At 46.1% G+C, this 22,197-nt stretch overlaps 2 protein-coding genes across 2 annotated transcripts in view; one reads left to right on the top strand and one right to left on the bottom strand.

Moving 5' to 3' along the window:
• Positions 1–18,894, top strand: part of lrig1 (leucine-rich repeats and immunoglobulin-like domains 1) — a 36,978-nt gene extending 18,084 nt beyond the window's left edge. The window contains exons 4-18 of the mRNA XM_053315764.1: positions 906–1,043; positions 1,392–1,535; positions 2,660–2,803; positions 3,353–3,496; positions 5,232–5,375; positions 7,746–7,826; positions 9,690–9,761; positions 10,266–10,337; positions 10,519–10,682; positions 11,045–11,398; positions 12,195–12,476; positions 14,136–14,570; positions 14,806–14,940; positions 15,163–15,450; positions 16,744–18,894. Of these exons, the coding sequence (XP_053171739.1) occupies positions 906–1,043; positions 1,392–1,535; positions 2,660–2,803; positions 3,353–3,496; positions 5,232–5,375; positions 7,746–7,826; positions 9,690–9,761; positions 10,266–10,337; positions 10,519–10,682; positions 11,045–11,398; positions 12,195–12,476; positions 14,136–14,570; positions 14,806–14,940; positions 15,163–15,450; positions 16,744–16,931 (2,785 nt within the window). The 3' untranslated portion in view covers positions 16,932–18,894. The remainder of the gene's footprint in view (positions 1–905; positions 1,044–1,391; positions 1,536–2,659; positions 2,804–3,352; positions 3,497–5,231; positions 5,376–7,745; positions 7,827–9,689; positions 9,762–10,265; positions 10,338–10,518; positions 10,683–11,044; positions 11,399–12,194; positions 12,477–14,135; positions 14,571–14,805; positions 14,941–15,162; positions 15,451–16,743) is intronic.
• A 2,137-nt stretch (positions 18,895–21,031) lies between these two features.
• slc25a26 (solute carrier family 25 member 26) overlaps positions 21,032–22,197 on the bottom strand; it is a 60,723-nt gene continuing 59,557 nt past the window's right edge. Inside the window, exon 10 of the mRNA XM_053316425.1 lies at positions 21,032–21,385. Within this exon, the coding sequence (XP_053172400.1) occupies positions 21,289–21,385 (97 nt within the window). The 3' untranslated portion in view covers positions 21,032–21,288. The remainder of the gene's footprint in view (positions 21,386–22,197) is intronic.

Genomic DNA, 22,197 nt, shown 5'->3' with positions numbered 1-22,197 from the left:
AGGACACTGGCCTTCAGACACAGACACTCTCACACACAGAGAAACCACTGATCCAACAAGATAGAGATGCCTGCTTTGCATATTCTATACCTCCTGTATATGTTTGTTGCTGCGTCTGTTGTCAGAGTAAAACTGTGTTTATGTTTCTTGTGTGCCCTGTGGCCATGTTCTCTGTTTGTACTGTGTGTGTGTGTGTGTGTGTGTGTGTGTGTGTGTGTCTGTCACTCTGGCTGCTGAGCTGTGTTTTTTACAATCCAGTCCTCCTGGGGCAGTGTCTTTTACTTTCTCTGTATCTTAATCCTCTTCCTTCTTTCTGCTCATGTGAAATGGATTTTGTTTTGCATCTTTTCATAATGGTTAAGTTTAGTTTTTCCTGTTATCTAGTCAGTTGCTCCTGCTCCTTTGTCCTGGGCAGATGAGTACCCTGATAATGGCAAGACTTCATGAGAATCAGGCAGCCTTCTCCATTCCATCACACACACACACACACACTGAAGTACTCTGAAATCCCCTCTCAAGTGGCTCCGGTTGATGACTGAGGCCCCCCGTCTATCTAATAGATTTCGAGACAAGCACAGGTGTCTTTGGAATTGTTTAAAGAAGGCCTGGCCTCTGTTTGGAAACTCTTAAAGTACACATTCTGTGGTAGATGAAGACCACTTTGTTCTGTGTACTCTTTTCTCTCTGTGCATGAGTAGGCTTAGAGCAGCCGGGGGAATTTGGAGTGTCTTCATAGTTGATGAGAAAGGGAAACTGAAGTTGAGCAGGGTAATTTTTTTTTTTTTTCCCCTGATAGTGATTCGGACACTTCGCTGACTCAAGCTGTATGTCTGTCTGCAAGTAGGATTGTCAACCACACCCAGTGCCTTTCACCGATGCCAACGTCTGTTTTTATTATTTTCCAGACATCATAACAAGATCCGCAGTATCGACGGCAGACGGACCAGAGAACTTGTTTCCGTGGAAACCCTGGACCTGAGCAATAATGACATCACCGAGCTACGAGGGCACTGCTTTCCTGCAGGCCTTCAAATCAGAGACCTGTGAGTTTACTGCAGCACGTAACACATTCATCATTAAATATGTGGCTGTTGAAAAAAATACAAGAGGAGACTTTAATGGTGTCTGTGGGGAAATTCAGTTTTTGCTGCAGTGAGCATAAGTCAAAAAAGTAAAAAAGCAGAATGGCACAAAAGTGTTGCCATTGGATATTCCTAACATTTGTATCCAAAATATCAATAGCAAAGAAATATAGAGTGGAGGGGGAGGGGGGTTACAGCTTACAGTAGGTATGTAAACTAACTAAAAAGACATAGAAATGACGGTATTCATATCTGCGTTTGAGGTTTTTATAAATCTCTAATGTCACAATGCGCTCTTTCTGTCTTCAGGTATCTAAGCAACAACAAGATCAGCGTGTTGGAGCTGGGAGCCCTGAACCATCTGGGCTCCACTCTACAGGTCCTGAGACTGAGCCGAAACCGCATCAGCCAGATCCCCGTGAAAGCCTTCCAGCTCCCGAGGCTCACCCAGCTGTGAGTACCACTGGATTTCATCAGTTTAACAACAGAGTTAGCGTGCTGACAAGGTCCTGTTTTGATCTGTCAGAAGTGCTCGCTCCCTGCAAAAACAACGTATTTTTTGACATTTGTGTTTAGGCTGAAAAAGAATAGGTTTCCCGATTGTAGCCGTTGGAGACATGACAAAAAAAAGAAAAGAATGAAGAGTTCCGAGAAAGAGGAGTTAGCGGTGTCTGTTGATCGAGCTTTTAACATTTGGAACGCTATTAGTGTGAGCTATACCTCTAGTGGTGGATAAGGTCTGACAAGGTAAACACCGGGGCCATATTATCGATGATTTATAGCTTTCTTCCATATCCCCAAAGTGGTTCGTTCATTCCCCACAGTCAGCTTCATTATCTTCGTCAAACTTCCCCCCCAGAGTCTCGGCGAGGTCGACACATCTGTAGCTCAGCACCTCCATTCTGGCCAACGAAGGGACTCGAGTAATGGGAGTCTCCCTCATTGTGGTTCCAGCAGTTTCCCCCAGGTGCCTATTGTTGGACAGGTGGCCCCAGTGACACCGTATCTGCACATGCTAGCACTGATGCACATTAGAGACAAAAAAAAACCTCCTGCGAGGATGTTTATCTTTGCCAACCTGAGGGCTTTTACAGCCTTTACACCCACACACACACCAGATGTACTCATTGTACTCACTGTTACATACAAAGACAGCACAGGCTTCACATGCAGAATAAAGAGCAATTGTGCTTTTTTCCCCTCTCTTTAATCTTCTGCTATTTGTTTTTTAGAGTCACTATTAATTCACAGGGCCACAGTCTGACCCTTGTTTGTAAGCTGTAGCCTGTGGGTATACAGCCCTGGCCTCATGCCACAGGTGGAAAGGACACCACAGAGGAATGCCTGTTAAGCTGGGGGGGTTTGTTAACGACAAAATGCTCCAACTGAAGCGTGCAGGCTGCAGGATTCTTTTAGTTTTGACTTCAGTGTGATTGATGCTCATGTTAGAATGGGGGCAAAATATTCCTCAGTCAAAAGAAAAATAAAAGTTGAAATATGGAGAAGATTTTGAAAGAGTTAATCATGCAAAGTATGATTAAGATGTTGACCGATTTGTTTTTTTCCCCTCCCTGCAGTGAATTGAACAGGAATCGTATTCGTCAGGTGGATGGTTTGAACTTCCAGGGTCTGTCCAGCCTGGAGGTGCTCAAGCTGCAAAGAAACAGCATCAGCAAGCTAACGGACGGAGCTTTCTACAACCTCGCCAAGATGAAAGTTCTGTATGTATTAAAAAAACAAACAAACCTGAAACTGTGTCGACACATTAACACAATCAGAAATATGCCCAGGATGATACAGCATGTGTGAAAACTCACAACACCAGCATCTTAAAACATCTAATATTTAACCTGAAGCTAGCCATCTGATTTATAACTATGGGTGCAGCACGTAGTCTTGGAGCCTGCACTACTCGAAAGGCTAATGTTGTTTATACCAGTTAGTGACTATTACAGGAATTCACACCACTCAAACTATATAAGATCTCTTTGTAGCATTACTGGAACTCACTCACAATAACAACAATCACACTTTTTTTTCCTGCTGACTTGCTATTTTTCACATTACTACTATAATTACATGCAAAATAACAAAGTAATGGTCACAAATTGCATTGCAATTTTTCAGAAACGCTGCAGCAAATTTAGTCATTCCTGGGCAGGAGAATTACCTCTAAACTCACATCCTGTTGCCAGCAAAACTGCTGTGTCGAGATCTGTGAATACTCGCTTTGCTATAATTCTGACACCACTCAATTTTGTGTCGCGCAGTCACCTGGACTACAACATCCTGACGGAGGTGAACAGCGGCTCCCTGTACGGTCTCTCTTCCCTTCAGCAACTTTTCCTCAGCAACAACTCCATAGGCCGCATCAATCCCGACGGGTGGAAGTTCTGCCAGAAGCTGAGGGAACTGTGAGTACCAGTGTTGAAATTAGCCTGAACACCCAAACTTCCATGCCAGATGTCCTCTTATGAAAACCATTCAGCAGACAGTGGTTAGAAGTTCCGAAACCTGGAATGATAACTGCAGGGGGAAAGATTGTTAAAAGCAGCAAAGAACAGAGGTTCACCTAAGTTTGATTTAAAATAAATAAATAAATACATTTTAAAAAGTTGCATATTTTTGCTTTTTTTATTCTCTGGGCACTTAACATATTATCCTATAACTTGAAAACCCAACACGGCTCACCTCCACCCATATCAACCCACCTACCTTACTGAGGGTTAAATGACATTGTGCTTTAACACTCAATACGCTACGCTATTCTCAGGATAAGCCTGTTTATCCCATAATTAGAGCCGGGCTCAACAACACTCAAGCCCTTCAACAAGAGTTTTTGTTCTCAGTTCTGAAGCGTGGGGGTTTGGCAAACCGGCGTGTAATCCTCTGCCCGTCGTGTTGCGGTAATTACACTGAAGGATCGCCTTCATGGCCTTTGTCTACCGAATCTGAGAGCCTTTCCCCCCGTTCTGTTGACACGACTGCGGTATCACTGCTGTAAAGTGCTCTGCTCAGCTGAGGCGTCGCTAACTGCGAGGTAGCCCAGGGTGGAGGGTGGGGGGGTAGGGGGATGTCTGTGCCACCTATGTTTGTTTATGCGTAACAGTCAGAAAGGGATAAAGAGGTAAAGAGGTAGACGGCGTTCATGTCAGTTTGCTTTGTGTATCTCGACGCTTGCTTCCCGCACGCACCATCTACGAATGACGGATTGCTCCCTGCGCTGTCTCTATATCATCCTCCTGGCGCTGCACCAGTCAGCGGTTATATGATTTTTTTTATTATCTAGAGTTATGATAGAATAGAAGAGAGTGACTCGTCTTTATGAGGAGCCTGTTATTGCATTCCCAATGGGCCAGGCCGAGCCGGTCATCAGGGAGAATCTCTGCACACATGACTGGTCAAGCAAACCTGAGGCCTGGCCGCAGAGACAGACAGCGAGGGCCACAGAGAGGGCAATAAAATGCACAATACTGCCTTTGACTCACTGTTTTGAAAGATACAGCTATGGGATTTATCTTCATTAATACACAGAATATATCAGGAGGTTTTTATTTTGACTTGTCCCAGGCTTTTATTTGAGCCAGGTGTCATGTTTTTGGAGTATTCTTTCTTTCCAAATACCTAAAAGAAACTCCAAGAAACTTGGAAAATCCATGTAGCATTCTTATCTAATTTATATTTTCTCCACCTTGTTACGGAGTAAAAAGATATGATATATTAATATGTAACATTTCAAAGGCTGCAGAGCTCATGAGTGACAGTGTATCCCCCTGGGGTTTACCACATGCTCAAGTAGGCTTATAAATGGAGGTTGTAGACATGTAAAAGTTCCAACCAGGACTTTCTTTTCCTCCCCGTCAAATTGTTAGGAGCTCTGGTCTGCTAAGCCCATTCTCTCTGTTAACATCTTGTGGTGAGGAAAAAGTCACAATGGAAAAACACACCGCAGAGTGGCAAATAGACATTGAATCAGCCATGAAATTTAAGTATAATGATGTCGCGAGCTGCCTCAATTTTCTGCCAACCTGTCATCTCCTTCCAGACCTCACACAGAACATTTTTCTTTCTCCCCCCCCTCTTTTTTTCCCCTCTCTCTCTCTCTCTCCTTCTCTTTGTCTGCCTTTCTGTCTGTATCACTCTCTCCAGGAATCTGTCGTACAACAACTTGACTCGTCTGGATGAAGGCAGTCTGGCCGTGCTGGGGGATCTCCACACCCTGCGTCTGGGGCACAACTCCATCAGCCACGTCACCGAGGGGGCTTTCAGAGGCCTCAAGGCCGTACGCGTCCTGTAAGTACACCCCCCTACAACTACCATCACCAAGCCCAAATCACTCTAAATAACACCCATATAAGGTTTTTGTCCCTACTGATGATACGGCTATGATGTGCCACTTGGGAACAGTAAAAGCTGAAGTATTTTAATATCAGTTTTTTCCTCTGTGATATTTGATATGCAGGCTTACGCAATCCATCCAGACTTTACAAAGCGGGGACTTGTTTACTTTTTAAAGACGTCTGCTTTTCTACAGTTTGATCTCATTTGCATTCATGTCTATTTATGAGTTTTTTTTGTTTTTTTTTTAACGAGGTGTTCATACATTACTATTGTCACGGTTTCTGTGGCAACTTCTTATTTTTCTTGTTTTGTTCCTTTTTGTCTGGTTTTGTTTTGGGGGGGCTTTTTTCTGTTGTTTTGTCTCAAACACTGGCTCCCAACAAACTTGGATCTAAAAGCGTTCTGTGTCGCTCACCTCCTTCCAGACCCCCACCTCCCTTCCCCCCGCTTTCAGAAGCTGTGAAAAAAGACAGAGGTTTCTTTTCCCTCTGATCCACCTTTTTTTTTTTTTTTTTTGCTTAACACAAAAAAAATCCAAAACAGGCCAAGAGAAAGAAAAGGAGGGAATGAAAGAGAGAAAGTCAGGGGATAAATCCAGGAGAAAGACTTGGGGGTCTTGGTTCCTAACCAAGGTCCTTTTGGCTGTGCCTCTTCCTGGTGAGAGAGCCAGGGAAGAGGAGAGCCGTGCCAGAACTCGCTAGACGAGCTCTCTCGCAGCGGGGTGACAAGCCAAGGCGCATGAGGCCTCTCTGCTGGCACGCTGGGTGCTAGATAACTGGCTACAGAGGGAAGTAGAGGGTGTGGGACAAGAAGATGAGCTTGTGACTGCCATATCTCAGCTTTTTTTTCCCCCCTCATGTTTTTTGTCCTAAAACTGCTCACTTTGATTCTTTTGGCTTCACCCTTTTTAAAACACACTTACTGCCCACTTCTTCCCTTCTGCTGTCCTCAGCGTATTCTGTCATCTCCTCATATTATCCTCCAACACACACACTTATCTCTTCATTTCACATCATCTTTTCCTTCCTTCTCTTCCGTCTCTCCTGCTCTGTGTGTCTTTGAGGCAGACCTAATCTAATCAGTGGAGGGGAGGACAGGCATAGACCGGGTTCTGAAAAGGAGCTGGGGGAGCTTTAATTGGGCCTGCGCTGCTGGTCGTGCTGGCATGGGGCTGGAGCCTGCATCGGGGTGTGAAAGCTCCAAACGAGCCAGTCTGCCCTCTAATTCGGCCACGGGGGTCGTTGGCTCATCGGGGCCACCCCTCCCCTTCCTCTCTTCTCCTCTCCTCTCCCCGTGCCCGGTCCCCTGCTCCACAGCCCCCACCACTGGCCTTGCTTTAACAAGGCAACAGCCATTCACATTCAGCCAGCCAGAAAGAGTAGGAAATTGGCAGCCCTAGTCCTAGTTCAGCTAAAGACAGCGGCCAGGAGAGGCTGAAAAGAACCAGAGGGGGATAAGAGATGGTCGGAAAGCAAAGGGAGGAGGAGCGGGGTGGTGCTATTGTGGAGGTAGTGGAGGGTGTGGCTGACCGTCAACCTCAAAGGCCTTTCTCATGTTTGAAAGAAGCTCTTTTTTTAATGGTTCAGAGTGCAGAACTCCTCCAACTCTATAACTTGTTTTTCTTTTTGATTAGCACACACAGGGGTGGAGCGGTGGCTCCGCAGCTATGACTTCACCTTCAGAGGTAGCTCAATACTGTGGAGGAAAAGCAAATGAGGTGCATTCAACAAGTGTTTGGAATGTCCCCAAATGCACTAAAAGAAACCCTTTTCTCTCTTTCATTGAACCCATTATGTTTTTTTGCCCGGCCGCAGTTCAGCTCGGCCCCTAACCTCATCAAGACTCTTGGCTCGGGTTTTGGCTGTGCCATACCTGTCACCATTGGACAAACAGACCCAACTGTCTGGCCTCTCACAGGGCATTGTGTTCCCGCCAATCCCTCCATGCCGTCATGAATTATACATGTGTTTGCCTGCGCTGGGTTTGCCTCAGTACATGAACGCATGTATACTCACACGCACACTCCTCCTCCTCTTCCTCTTCCTCCTCCTCCACCCTTCTAAAAGGAAAGAATGTGCTTGGTTGGCAGAGCAGAGCAGCGGAGGGGCTCTTAAGGCCAGGTGCACAGAGAGGGGGTGGGGAGGGTGGATGATGGGGGTTGAAGAACTGTGGACGAGGGGGTAACCCGTGACTTCCACACCAGCCTCTGCCAGGGCTGTGAAACGCTTCATTGCTGGCAGACCCCATCCCCATCCCCACTCTCCTCCTCCTCCCTCCTTCCATCTTTCTTACCCTAACCCTCTTTTCTCTCATTCTCCGCAGGGAGCTGGACCATAACGACATCTCAGGCACAATAGAGGACACCAACGGGGCCTTCTCCGGATTGGACAGCCTCAACAAGCTGTGAGTGTCTCCTCCTCTCCTTTCTCCCTTTCATCCCTCTATCCCGGTGTTCTCCATGAACAGACAATCAGAAAAACAGGCGTAAGCTTTCTCTTCTTCTTTTTTTACTCGCATCCAAAAGTTTCCCTCTCAATCCCAACTCACCCTTCAGTGCCAGCTAAGTTTAGCCGCTCCAATTTAGCCATACAGTTGAGCAGTTTGAGATATCTCTCCCTGCAGGACCCTGCATTTCACTTGGAAGGGAAGTGTTCACACTGAGCAATGACTTATAGGGCCCCTCTTCCTTGGTTGGTAATTTTTTTACTCCAGTCATCCCATGGAAGCCGAATCCAGCTTCTCTCCAGTCCAATCTGGCTTTCATCTTATGATTTCATTGTTACACTTTAAGCTTTATGACCAAACTGGGCTCCGCTTGCTACTCAACGGGTCATGAAGGAGATACAGTGAATCATTTTTTTGAATCTGTTTTTCATGATTTTTTCATTAATGTTTTCATTGAGCCTAGCTATAATAGAAAAAAAGAAAAAGCTGAATGTCAAAATTGGGCAAGTTGAGAAATCACAGCGGACGTGGAGCGACCGTACGCCATCATCAACCTGCAGGATGAAAAGATGACTTCCAGCCAAGATGGTTTCCCAGTGTGAGCACCACCGAAAGAGAAAGAGGGAGAGAAAGGGCTTTTCTTCGAGCTGGCAGGGGTTCACTCCCCCCAATAGGCTTATTTCTATTTCTCCTCCGTGCCTGCTCTCCTCTTGCCACCCCCCCTCCTTTTTCCCCAGTCCCTGTTGTTAGGAACTGAGAGAGGGTGAAATTGAGGGCCGCATTCAGTCATCAACATCAAACGCCTCACACGCCCCATCCTCTGACCCTGCCCCTTTTGTCATGGCGTTGGCGGAAGCGGCCCGCTGCATCCCCAAAAAACGCTGGCAGAGCAAGCCATGGGAAAAAAAGAAAAAAAAAAGATGCAGAAAAGAGAAAGAAGGGCTGAGACATCAAAGTGTCCACCACACACACACTGGGTTTCCCCAAAAGCTGCTTGTGAATGGCGCCACATGGGAGTGAAGTGGCTCTTACAGTTCTAAGCCAAGTAAATGTTGAGTAGATTGTTATTCCGCTTTTTATTTTATCTCGTTTGCACTTCCTTTTAAAACAAGAGTCGCAAAAATGAGACAAAGTAGCCTGCTACTGTGATGAGACAGCCGTTTGTTTGTGTGTGTACATGTGGACGGGTTCCAACACTGGGGTCTTCATTATGAAGCAGCCAGCCGTGTCTCCTCTTCCTGTGAAGTGACGGCTACAAGAGGATAGAAGAGAGGGAGGGGCGGCGGTAGTGGGGTGAGGGTGGAAGAAGGGATTAGGACCCCCAAATCAGAAGAACAGCAACTCGCGTCTTAGCTCAAACCAGGCTTGACTACCCCACACACACACACACACACACACACACGATTGCATGTATGTCCCTACAAGCCCTGCAGGGAAATTAACTACCACACACACACGTGCACAATCCGCCTGGTCATTGCTATTAAATTCTAATAAAGATAAAAGTGGTCTTTGAAGACCAGCGCAGAGCCCAGGTGCCCCCCACCCACACACACACACACACACACACACTCACACACTACCCCATCCAATCTCCCTCACCCTTCCTCCTGGCTAATCTCCACACAGTTCAGATTTCCAATACCTCAATCCCCCCTCCCACCCCCTCACTCTTATCAGATTCAGCCTTGCTAATTGTGCCTCTCTCTCCCTGTCTTTGCTCTCTGTTTTCACCCCCCCTCCCCCCCCCACTTGTCCCCACTCCCTCTCTCTCCCTCTCTCTCTTCATCTATCGACACCCTTCATGTTTGGAAACGGCAGGACTCTGTTTGGAAACAAGATCAAGTCGGTGGCCAAAAAAGCCTTCTCTGGCCTGGAGACCCTGGAACACCTGTGAGTATCCCACAATGCTTGGCTGCCCCTCCTCCAAGCCAGAGAGTGAGAGAGAGAGCAAGGAAGAGAGTGAGATAGAGAGGGAGAGAGAGGGTGGAGTGCAATTGCCAAAAGTAGCTGGCAGAGAGGAGGCGGCTAGCAATTTAATAGTGTCTTTGTAAAAGGAGAAGACAGAGGCTTTTGCAAGCGCCCAGCTGCTTCTCTCTCATTAGCCTAGCACAATCTCAACTTTGGCCTTTTTTTTTTTCTCCTGCCGCTGCGCAGGAACAAAGTTATTGAGCATATGGCGAGTTCCGTAGAAGAAATGGAATTCTTATAAGCTCTTTCACAGGCCTTTGAGTGACGGAAAAAGCTGGCAACGTACCCTCAGATATAAACGCCCGGATCTTTCCACCTTGTTTGAAAAGTCTGATCGTCGCTAGCGTAAGCCTGAGCGCGGTCACGACTGCAATGCTGAGCATGTATGTGTGTATCACTGCTGATGAGATGTTCTGTCCCCAACAGGAACTTGGGAGAGAATGCGATTCGTTCCATCCAGCCCGATGCCTTCAGTAAGATGAAGAGCCTCAAAAGCCTGTGAGTTACATTCACACAAACACACGTGATTTATGCACACGGACCCACACACGCCTTAAATCACACTGAACACACACTCCCTCACTGCTTTTTGGCAATCCACACACACTCTACGAAACACATATTCAGTTACAGATGTGATATACACCACATGTATTTATCTCCCCTCTCTCCTCCACAGCGTCATTCAGAGCGACAGCTTCCTGTGTGACTGCCAGCTCCACTGGCTGCCCGAATGGTTGGATACACGTGGCTTGAGGGCGGGGGTCAATGCCACCTGCGCCCACCCAGAGAGCCTTAAGGGAACCAGCATCTTCCAGGCTCCTCCCAGCAGCTTTGTGTGTGGTGAGTGTCTGTGTGTATGTGGGTGGATGTCGACACACAAATGGGCCACACTGACATCTTGGCGCTGTTCTGTTATTTACATATTTGCACATATTTGTTTTGGTGGGTTTTTTAGTTGTTTAGCTCTACATTTGCACTCTGACATGCTAATGGATGCTCATGTGTGCTTTATTTGCCCTTTTCACATTCATTAATACACACAGGCAGCACAAGCTGACACCTACTGAGTAATGTTTGTGTTGAGATTGGACCACATGTGATTTATATTTTTAACTCACTTTGTCCCTCATCTCTTTTCTTCAATAACATACTATTCCCTGCATTTTCTCACTTGTTCTTCTCCTTTTTTCCTCACCTTTTAGACGACCTTCCTAAGCCCCAGATCACGGTGCAGCCGGAAACCTCGGTGACGGTCCTCGGTAGTGACGTGCGTCTCACCTGCACGGCCGCCAGCAGCAGCTCCTCCCCCATGCAGTTCGCGTGGCGCAAGGACCAGGAGTTGCTCCGCCACGCCGAGACAGAGAACTACGCCCACGTGCGCGCTCACCACCACGGCAGCACATCTGATACGATGGGCGGAGGAGCAGGCGTGATGGAGTACACCACCATCTTGCACCTGCGGCACGTCACCTTCGCCCACGAGGGACGTTATCAGTGCATCATCACCAACCACTTTGGCTCCACCTACTCCAGCAAGGCCCGCCTCATCGTCAACGGTAGGTTGAAGAATGAGGAAGGTTAAATATGTTCGGTTTAAACTGTCCCACCTGTTGCTGTGTATAGGAATGATTTATTAGCCTGTTTGTTAAGGTGGACTGTTACTGTTATTTAAGGGGAGAGGTGGATTCTTGAGTCCATAAAAAAATATGATAGGACATAAAAATTAGAACAATAAAAAAAGACAAGAGTCCAGTGACTAAGCAGGTCTGCTAACAGATGAATGGATTCTTATTTCTTGGCTTGTAGGTTGTGTATCTTAGAAATTCAGGTTGGAAAAAAACACAAGTCAAGAAAACTGAAAACATGCCACTCAAATATCTCTGTTAATATGTGTGTGATTACATCGTTTCCACCAAATAAAATGCCTGTTTATGTTATACTTATCTGAATTCCAATTATCCCGTTTGACAGAGGAGGGATTGAGTTTAGTGGCAACACTGAGTTCTTTTCTTTCACTTGAATAAAGTCCTCTCTCTCTCTCTCTCTCTCACGCTGCCTCTATCTCTGCCAGGATGGTATTCGGAACAAATTGATTTAACTGCATGTCAGCGCTAACAGGGGCCATCTCTTCTGCACTCTGTCACTCTCTGCTTTTCTGCAAATGGGGAGTATTTATTTAGAGTCGGGCTCCTCGGCCAACTCCGCTTCAGAGCTTTTAGCTTTTTTCTTTTTTTTAAAGTATGACAATTATTTAGCTGTCTTTTGTCTCAGCACACCTGTCTACTACTTCCTCTGACCGTAGAAAGGCTGGTCAACCCACACTGAGTAACAAGCGTGTGTGTTTGTCCACAGTTCTCCCCTCCTTCGTGAAGACCCCCAGGGACAGCACCATCAGGACGGGCAACACAGCCAGGCTGGAGTGCGCCGCCGAGGGTCACCCGTCGCCGCAGATCGCCTGGCAGAAGGACGGGGGCACGGATTTCCCTGCCGCACGCGAGCGCCGGATGCACGTCATGCCCGACGACGACGTCTTCTTCATCATGGACGTCAAGCCGGAGGACATGGGCGTGTACAGCTGCACCGCCAAAAACACAGCGGGGACCGTCTCTGCCAACGCCACCCTCACCGTACTGGGTAAGAGCTTCAGTCCTGTGACCTCTCTTACTTTGGCTAATACTGGACTCGCGTTCAGCAACGATAATTTTCCCACATCTTCCAAAAAAGCGAGTGTTTGTAAATAGCTCGGCCCTCAGATGGGAATTGGTCAGTGCGAGGCCGCAGAATGAGAGGCTTTATATTTTTTCTTTTTCTCAGCAGCTGTGGCCTTGCTGCCAGGTCAGGGTCCAAAGGTCACAGTTGGGGGTCAAAAGGGGGGATGGTGGGGGAATGAGGGTGACTCACAGAGGGGTGTTTGTTAGGCATTCCCACCCCCCCCCACCCCACATACCCTCCTCCTCTCCTCTGCTCTCGGTGGGAGGGACAGTCATGGCTGCTTCACTTGCAGGCCTCAGTGCTCCCAGTTTATTGGCTGTTTTACACTGTTAAATCAAACAAAACGGAGCTGCTCCGCTATAACCCTCTCAGCACTAAGATCATCTTTGTCCTTTGTCTTTGAACTGAGCAAAGCAGCCCCTTGTTGGAAACAGCTAAAAAAAAAGTTAGGGGGTTTCTGCGCTGTTACACAAGTTACAAAGTCCTAAATTTCCCTCATGAGCAACACTGTCTGTAGTTAACACGGTGTCTCACTGATATATTTGCATTTGGTGCAGCTTGAGAAAGACATGTCAGACATCACAGCGGTTCAAACCGGGTGCTAATCCACTCAACAATGTAACATATTGAAGCGAGTGACCATGCCTACACACTGAAACTGTGGTGTTTGGGTTTGAGAGACGGAGGAGAAGGAGAGTTGGAGGGGGTTTAGACTGCAGTCAAGGGGCCCCTGTCTGGAAAAGAGTGGCGGAGTGGTGGGTGGGGGGATTGTGGGGGGAATGGGAGCCAAAGAAGAGCTGGAATGGTTGGAGTGTGTGTGTGTGTGTGGGGGAAGGTAGGTGAGTGGGATTTTTCGGAGTTAAGCAAGAGGGGAGAGTTGTAGAGAGAGAGGAGAGGGAGATTGATGGAGAGGTAGAGAAAGTATTGATAGGAGAGAGAGAGCGAGAGAGAGAGAGAGAGAGAGAGAGAGAGAGAGAGAGAGAGGGGCGACTGAAGTGGGTTAAGTGAGATCTCTTAATCTGTGTATGTCCCACTGTGAGGGGAAGTGCTCAGCTTTGAGAGGAGAGGCCTACCTTAACACACAGACACGCACACACACACACACACATACACACACACACACACACACACACATATATACACTCAGCTCAATGTGCTCCATTCACCAGAATGTGAAGTAGCTGGGGAGACACTGAAAACATTGTTCTGAAGAGGATTCGAGGATTTTGCCCCGAGAGAAATCCTGTTAGTGAGTGTGTTTGTGTGTGAGAAAATGTTGTTTGAGATATTTGATGAACTTAGCCGACGCCAGACTTAGTCAACTTTCTGGATTTGACCTCAGATGTATAAATATGACTGTTAGATGAGACGCTCAGTGGCTGGAGATCAAATTCAGAGCTTCACACTTTGTGCTCAGTCTATGCAGCTGAATCACCATGATGACACAGACTGTAATCCACACTGTGAACAAACAGAGCTAAAGGAGACACTTTGACACCGTAGAATAACACTGACCTCAGAAATCCTGCAATTCTTCAGGTTTTTTTAATGTGAACCCATCACCCGTCTCCTCCTCTACAGAAACCCCCCACCTGGCCCAGGAACTGGATGATCACAACGTGGCCGTCGGGGACACGGTGGCGCTGCAGTGCAAAGCCCTGGGCAGCCCGCCGCCCCGCATCACCTGGCTGCGCAACGACCAGCCGCTGCACCCCTCTGACAGACACCACTTCACCCCGGGAAACCAGCTGCTGGTCATCGGCTCGGCCTCTCTGGAGGACGCCGGCCGCTACACCTGCCTCATGTCCAACACGCTGGGGACGGAGCGCGCTCACAGCCAGCTGGTGGTGACCCAGCGCCGCAGCCCCTGCGCCCCGCCGGCCGGGCTGAGCACGATCACCATAGGGATAATCGTCATCGCCGTGGTCACGAGCATCGTGGTGACTTCGCTGGTGTGGGTGTGCATCATTTATCAGACTAGGAAGAAGAGCGAGGAGTGCAGCGTCACCAACACAGGTGAGAGACCCCAAAATAATCAGTTTAATGTCACATAAGAAAAGAAAAGCAGCTCGTGTTCTGTTGCTTGATTAACAGAATAATTTATCAGTTTTAATTGGATCTATTCTGTCTCATTATTTGGGGGGAAAAAGGAAGTTTGGGTGAAATGTCAACAGTCCAGCTGCAGGTAGTGAACTCACATCATCCGCAGTCCTGCTTTTAACATCTTATGTTTGGCTTTCGTCTCCTCTAGATGAGACCATCGTTCCCCCAGATGTGCCCAGCTACCTCTCCTCTCAGGGCACTCTCTCCGAGAGGCAGGACGTGTGTATCCGCGTGGAGGCCGGCGGCGGACCTCAGCCCAACGGACACATCGTAGACACAACAGGTACCCAACACTTCAACGTCTCTGCCTTTCCAAATGTTTGCACTCCCCCTGCAGCTTCTCCCACTTCCCACGAGTGAAGGCCGGCGCGTTGCATAAAAAGGCTCACCACTGTCTGCCCAGAATCTGAAATAATTACAGCTGACACTCTAACCACAGTGTTGACATACAGTTGTTGATTTTTCTGCCTCCAAAGCATTTATTTTCCCCCTCCTCTGCCTGCAGGTTTCGACGGCGCAGTGGTCTGTACGGACTGCATGGAGAACGGCAACAGCTACTCCAAAGACTCCGACTACCTTAGCCACGGCTTCGGCCCCGCCGGTGGGATGGAATACCAGCAACACTCCGTCCCCCCACCCTATTCTCACTGTCACCTGGCGGAGCAGCACGACATGGGGCCACATACGACCCTGCTGTGCAACGGGACGCCCAACGGGATCCGGAAGGACATTCAAGGATCCACGTTTCCAAACAGCCACAATGTGTTACAAATGAACCAACATGATAGAAAAGGTGAGCAGATAATATAAGCTCAGCTACAACACAGGTACCACACAGAGGCTTTAACAAAAGGCTGTGAGTAAGCGTGTAGTGACAGTCAGAGCTCCAGCAGACTCTGTGTTTCATTTCACACACACAGTCTGACAGCAGCTGCTGATGGCTGTTGGCATTCATCTGAGCGTCACCAGTCCGTTCAGCGCCTCCATAAGTTAGATGAGGGTAGTGTTGAGCCACAGTAGCCGAATCAGTTCAGTCACTGTTGATCGTCTAAATCGATGAACCGACTCATTTTTGCAGCTCTGCTTTAAAAAACACGCTGAGGACTGTTCATGATTCATGAATTCACTTCTTGACTGCGGTCCAACACAGAAAGGTGAACCATAGTTCAGTTCCTGTCCTCTCATCGAGGCTCCCCTCGGAGAAATGATGTCCTCTCAGAATACAGATGTTGCATCAGGCCCTTGGTGTATCTAAATCTGAGCGTGTTTGACAAACACCTGAGCGCGTGCACACACAGCACAGCAGAAACAGCAGCAGGTGGTAGCTGATAATGAGCATAAGACAGTAAGACACAGTAATGACTTAGTGTGAAAGATAAACTGGGGAGAAGTTGCAGCATTACTGAGTTAATAAACTCTCTCTATTTGAACATTTTTCACTGTGCTCCTAAATACTTCACTCAGGAGCACACACACACACACACACTCCTTTGGAAAAAACGTTAGCATAAAGCTCTGCCTCAGGAGCTGCAGTACAACTGCTGACAAATGCCTCCAATTATCCCATAAACAGAAACACTATAGTCATAAATCCAGCAGGCTTCTTAAAGTCCCAAACTATCACTGTTTGTCTTGGAATATCACTTATACGAGGTGATACCATGAGAAACTATCAAGGTTTAGGAACCCTTGTCAGGGCAGATTCCTTTGAACATGATTGTTGATGGATCGGCTCCTACCAGCATCTGACAGTGTATCAAAGTTGCATGCCCAGAGCCGCTCAGGATATCTCTCTAAAACACTGAAAAGAAACACGGGGTTCTTGCTGCTGCCAAACTCCTGCAGCTGCAGGCCTGGACCTGTCCTGAGATCCAGGAGGAGTAATAGCTAGCGGAATTGGCCCTCAAATACCAATTCTCACCTTTACATGTCAATACAGCCCTATACACACATTCCAGCACCTCTGTATCCTAAAGCTGAATGCATATTTGTCTACACACATGTCATATCATTGACTTGTTTCTTCTTCCCTCCTCCTCCTCCTCCTCCTCCTCCTCCTCCTCCTCTCCTCTGTCATGTTCATCAGTGAGCAGAGCGGGACAAACGCCGGCGTGCTCTCCATCACAAGAGGAATCCTTCCACAAGCCGGTGAAGCTGACGAGCCACCTTGACAGTGACTGTGAGCCTGAGCTCAGGCAGACTCTGCTGTCCAATGGACACACCCTCAGAGCCTCTCAGCATGAGAGCGCCCCCCTAAGGAGAGCCAGCGACTAGCAGGCGCTCCACTCAGCCCAAAATCGTGGACTCGCAAGTAGCTGAGTGGACTTCTTGTCGTCGTCTTTTTTTTTTTTTTTGCACTGGGAAATAAACTGCTACCTCAATATCGAGGCGAACGGTCCCGAGCCTCCCGGTGGTGGACTGTGAAAGGGAACGCCGGGAGTGGGGGAAAAAAGGGCAGGGGGCATCCGGAGTTTTGAAGGTGGAGCTTGTGTGGGTGGCGTCCCATCTGAGCGTATCAGCTGTACATAGTTAAAACCTTTCCTTGGGAGGTGACCAATTAAAAAAAAAAATTCTAGCTCCAGAAAATGTGACTTGCATTTGAAGCATGTAAATGTAGGGAATTTTGTACAGTATATGTATGCGCAGGGGGTAAAAAAAAGAAATATACCTTTGGACATTTGACTGTACATAAGAGTTTTCTTATATTATATATTATATAACTTTTACAAAAGAGTATTTGAATTTTTTGTGCATGACAAAGAAAGGAGTGATGGTATTTTTATTTTTCTTCAAAAAAAACAGCCTTTTTCAGCTTTTACCAACGTTCAGCTGCGGTGCCTTATTGCATGATCAAAGAAAACTCAACTTGTAATAGCATATAACGAGAGACTTTTTGGTGAGAGATACTGGTACACTCTTTATAGCAAACAAAACACTTGATTGCACTTGAATGTTTGTTGTTTTGTTTTTGTTTTTTTTGTTTTTTGGGACAAATGCTGCCAACCACGGCCTTACAGAAACACAATTCACATCCATAGTTAATGTATGAAGGAAGAGCTTTGATGTCAGATGTCATTTTCGGTACGTCAGATGGTTCAAGACGGGATGTTTTTGTGTTCGTCAGTTGAAGCACTTTTTTTATACTCACTTCATAAACGGGCAGATGTTTTTTCAATACCTGCCGACAGGAATGCAGGAGACATTCCACATGTTTTGACAGAAAAGTGGACGGTATATTCTGTAACATTAAGGCTCTTCCACCTGTTTGACTACACCACAAGTTCCTGCAAAGCTGCTCTGATCCGTGTGGGAGAAAAAGATTCCTCTCTGTGCTTTGACTGCGGTCGGTTTCTGGATTTGTCCAAGAAAAGTGAGTTCATAACCAAATGTGGTCAAACATCGATGATTTGGTGCTGCAGTGGTGTCTTATAAAGCTGTCAAAGCCAGTAATGATCTCTCAGTATGGATGCAGGACACCTGTCATGTGTTTTTCATCCCATTCACATTAAAACGTACAATCGTGTGTGCTCCAGCACTGAGCCGAAAGCTCAATTAAACAATCCAAATGCTTTGAGTTTAAGAAAGAAAGGTGGGGAATCAGGGAGAGTGACGTCATTGTATTATGTCATTATGTCATCATGTTACTGCTGTAATGTGCCTCAACATCAACTGTTGTGCATCACAAGCAAAAGGCCAGTATACCACCTCAGTCAGATCAACCACATCCTAACAATAGCCGAGTAACTTTCCCATCTAATGTCTCATGTGTGAGGTAACTACAGGTGCACACTCATGCTGTCATTTCTATTGTGAAACGTTGCTCTAACCAAACTTGGAGGATAAATGCGGCCAGACGCTGTGTCACAGTCCCGGATACACTGGGTCACATATCAGCAGCTTTTCAAAGTAGTTACATCTGATGTATGCATGTGATCCCAGGTGTGCCCTTGTCTGAACTGTGTTCTGTTACCAGTGGCTCTATCAAGGTAAACCAGAGGACACGCTCCTCTAGTTACACCTGATAGCACCTATCAGAGATGATTTTACCAGCCAGACCAATCAGATCTCCCTGTTGGAAAACCAATCCCAGTGTAGCAGGTAAAAGGGACGAGAGAGAGAGAGAGAGAGAGGTGCAGTTCATGTTCTGAGTAATTTATTGAAACAAACTGTCTGAAACCATTGTACCAATGTCAAAGCTAAAACAGTGAAGTGTCTAACATGGCATTGAAGTGTCTAATAAAATCACATTTGCTATTATTTGAAGTCTTTTGTCTGCTTTACTGTTTATTACCAGAAATGAATGGATGTTTTCTTTGTGTGTGTGACAGTGGTCTCACAGACAGCTGAGTTAGCATTTAGCACTGCTCACATGTCACAGTGGTTATGGAGAAGCCATCAATTCAAATGGAGCATGCAGTAAGACATGAAATGCAGAGACCTTGATCTTCAAAGCAGTCGAGTATCTTGTGTTTTAGACACACACACACACACACACACACACACACACACACACACACACAAAGCTAATCTTCCAACCAGGAATGTCTCCTGGCTCCCTGAAGCTCCAAAGACAGCAGGAATATTTTTTCCTTCTGCGGGCTGTTTAAAATATTTTCTATTGAGTCGGGGCTGACTGAGGGTCAGTGGCTGGCCAGAATGTGCATTCCAGATGGATGTTTGTCACCAGATGATTGACGTGCTCTCGGCCGCGGCCTCCACCAATCACACGCCGACCATTGTTGCCCAACAGCCTAGTGACAAGCAGCATGACAAACACTCCCACCTGTGAGACCATTCGTCTCCCTCAGCCCCCGACAAGTCTTTAGCTTTACCTCTGTCCTGACTGCTGAAGGACAACACTGAGGTGATTCACTGGAAATCAAGAAAGAAAAACACTCCCATATTGTGGCAAAGTCAGCAGGGAGTGACTGTGCTTTTCTCTGTTCTGTCCCAGCTTACATTATTGTAATAATTCTCTCAGACATCAAGAAGTGATTTCTTTATAACTGATCGTGTGCTCTTATTTTGGTGAAACCAGAAAAACTATTTTATACTGCAGCCCCACAGCAGAATACATCTTATTTTTCTTAAACATATTAACTATTAAAATAAAACCCTGATCATTTCTCTACATTACATAATACGACTCACAATTGTTGAGCTCTGCTGCAACAGGGATCACGGTTTTCCTTCCAGCCGGATCACAAATATTCCATAGTCCATCCATTAGGATCCACTGCTCTGATAAAACAACATCAAATACTCAAAGACACATTTAAATATGAGGCCACTTGCAATCGTCATGTTGTGTCACCATAATTAATGATATAACACACATTTGTCTACATATCCATGGCAGGCTATCTCTACATGAATACATTCTATTAGTAATAAGTGGGAACATATCTTTTTTTTTGTGATCCTGAAGCTGAATCTTCTACTGTAAATAAGCAAGTATCAGTAAACAGAGCCGAATGAGCTGTCAGACTTTAGTTTAAAAAGTGAATTTATAATGAAACTACATACCTGTTGATCTCAGTCAGTAGAATCTAAATAAATCTAAATCCTAAAACCTTTTGTTTTATTAACTATTTTTTAATTATATACAATTTCAGTGTGAAAATCAATTCTTACTGTCAAACACTAGAATATCTTTGACTTGGATGGATGTTCTCTGAAATAACACTTCATTCCTGAGTGGAACATCAGTGGTCTGTTGGTGCCTGTAAAGAAATGAACTGAACTATTTGAAAATAAGCAAAACTTTAAGAAAAAAAAAAAAAAGGTTGGTTTGGATCAAACTAACTTTGGATAAGCCTGCAGGTTCCCACGTTTGAGAATAAGGACTTGTACTTTCAGACATGGATTGGATAGACATGGATTGGATAGACCTGGATGGACCTGTAAGAAAAAACTCAGGTCACACTTACAAAATTGTTGACAACCTTTTCCAGTCATCTAATAAAATATTTAAACAATAAACACATGATAGTTAGAACCCAAGCTGAATTACGACAGCTTGTGCAGGACAGCTGGGGCTCTCTATAAAATTAAAGCCTTGCTAATTTAACAAAATGTACTATTGTTGAAGTCTCTTGCAGGTGGATGAGCTCAGTTGTGCTCCAGTGGGAATGTATTAATGCATCTCTCTCCCCGTGGGTCTTTAACGCAGGTGGCTCGGCTTAGCGGGGAGAAAAATATGGATAAAACCATAAAATGATCATGAAACTTAACAAGGAAGCAAAATGAATCACCAAACCTCACTCAGAGTGTAAAAACATAGTCTTTAATAGCATAACTCATTCACACACACACACACACACACACACACGTATACATTAAATAGTAAAGATGAGGTCTGTGTGAGGGTCTGTGTGAGGGTGTGGCTTCTATGTCGCCAAACCTCTGCTGCTGTTAAACTCCACCAGCAGGGCACTGATGATGACTGATGAGCAGGAATGCAGCACCCTTAGCAACGCCATCAGGCTTGGGTCCACTCTTCCCTGGAGCCGTTTCTTTGCTTCTCGGGGCCCCAAGCGGCATGGAGGCGCATGAGGGGGGGGGCCTCTGCTCTGGGATGAGGGTGCTACTTTCCCTGCTGAGCTCCGGACGGTCAGAGAGGCGGCGTTTGTTACAGCAAGGTGCGGCGGACCTTCTCGTAGGCTCCTAGGAAAATGAAGCCTCCAACGCTGATGAAGGTGATCCTCGGTATGCTGCCTGCAAACAGACTGCAGGAGAAGAAGAAGAAGAAGAAGAAGGGGGGAGAGAGCTCAAATACAAATATAGGCCCAGAGTATTTCGAAGGTTGAACCAATCCTCTACATGATTCTACTTTAAACTGATCCAGAGCCTCTAAATTTACAAACTGTTGCACAATGACACAGTCTGCCTTACACAATTCTTATGTTGAATCAAAAAACATTTAAATCATCAAACGCTCCGATTGTATTCATCTGTGTGTGTGTGTGCTTCACATCTGTAGACTGTATGATCCAGGACCCACTGCATTATGTTGCACACGAATGGGAAATAAAAATGGCTTTTATTGGATTATTTTATTTAATGCAGCCAGTACTGTGCTTCATTACTGTAGATTTGATGCTATTTATATCGTAACCATAGTAAATCGCAGTCTATGTTAAAAAGCTAATAAATAAAGGCTTATGTCTGTAGTAATCACATGATAAAATATGTTCAGTAAGTTATGTAAAACCTTGTTATTGCTCATAGTGACTAGCATTGTGATTTCAGAACAACTCTAAAAAAAAAAAAAAGTGATGCAGTGCCTCTTGTGGCTTGTAGCTTGAAGCTTAGTTTTAACACACATCAGGGAACCATATAAAAAAGGCTCTGTGAGAGAAGGAGTCTAGCAGAAGTCTGAACCGCTAATAAATATCACATACGACCACTCGGTGCTGCGGCGCTTACTTTGCAAAAAGACTAAACAAAAATATGTCGGCAGCAGCAAAAAAAGGTGAGATGAAAGAAAAAATGAAACGCTGGGATTGGAATTAAAATAAATGTAGAGAGAACAAGCTGA

The sequence above is a fragment of the Scomber japonicus genome, chromosome 3 (genome assembly GCF_027409825.1).
Source record: "Scomber japonicus isolate fScoJap1 chromosome 3, fScoJap1.pri, whole genome shotgun sequence".
Lineage (NCBI taxonomy): Eukaryota > Metazoa > Chordata > Actinopteri > Scombriformes > Scombridae > Scomber > Scomber japonicus.
The sequence above is the reverse complement of the archived record's forward strand: the minus strand, read 5'-3'. Positions and strand labels throughout refer to the sequence as shown.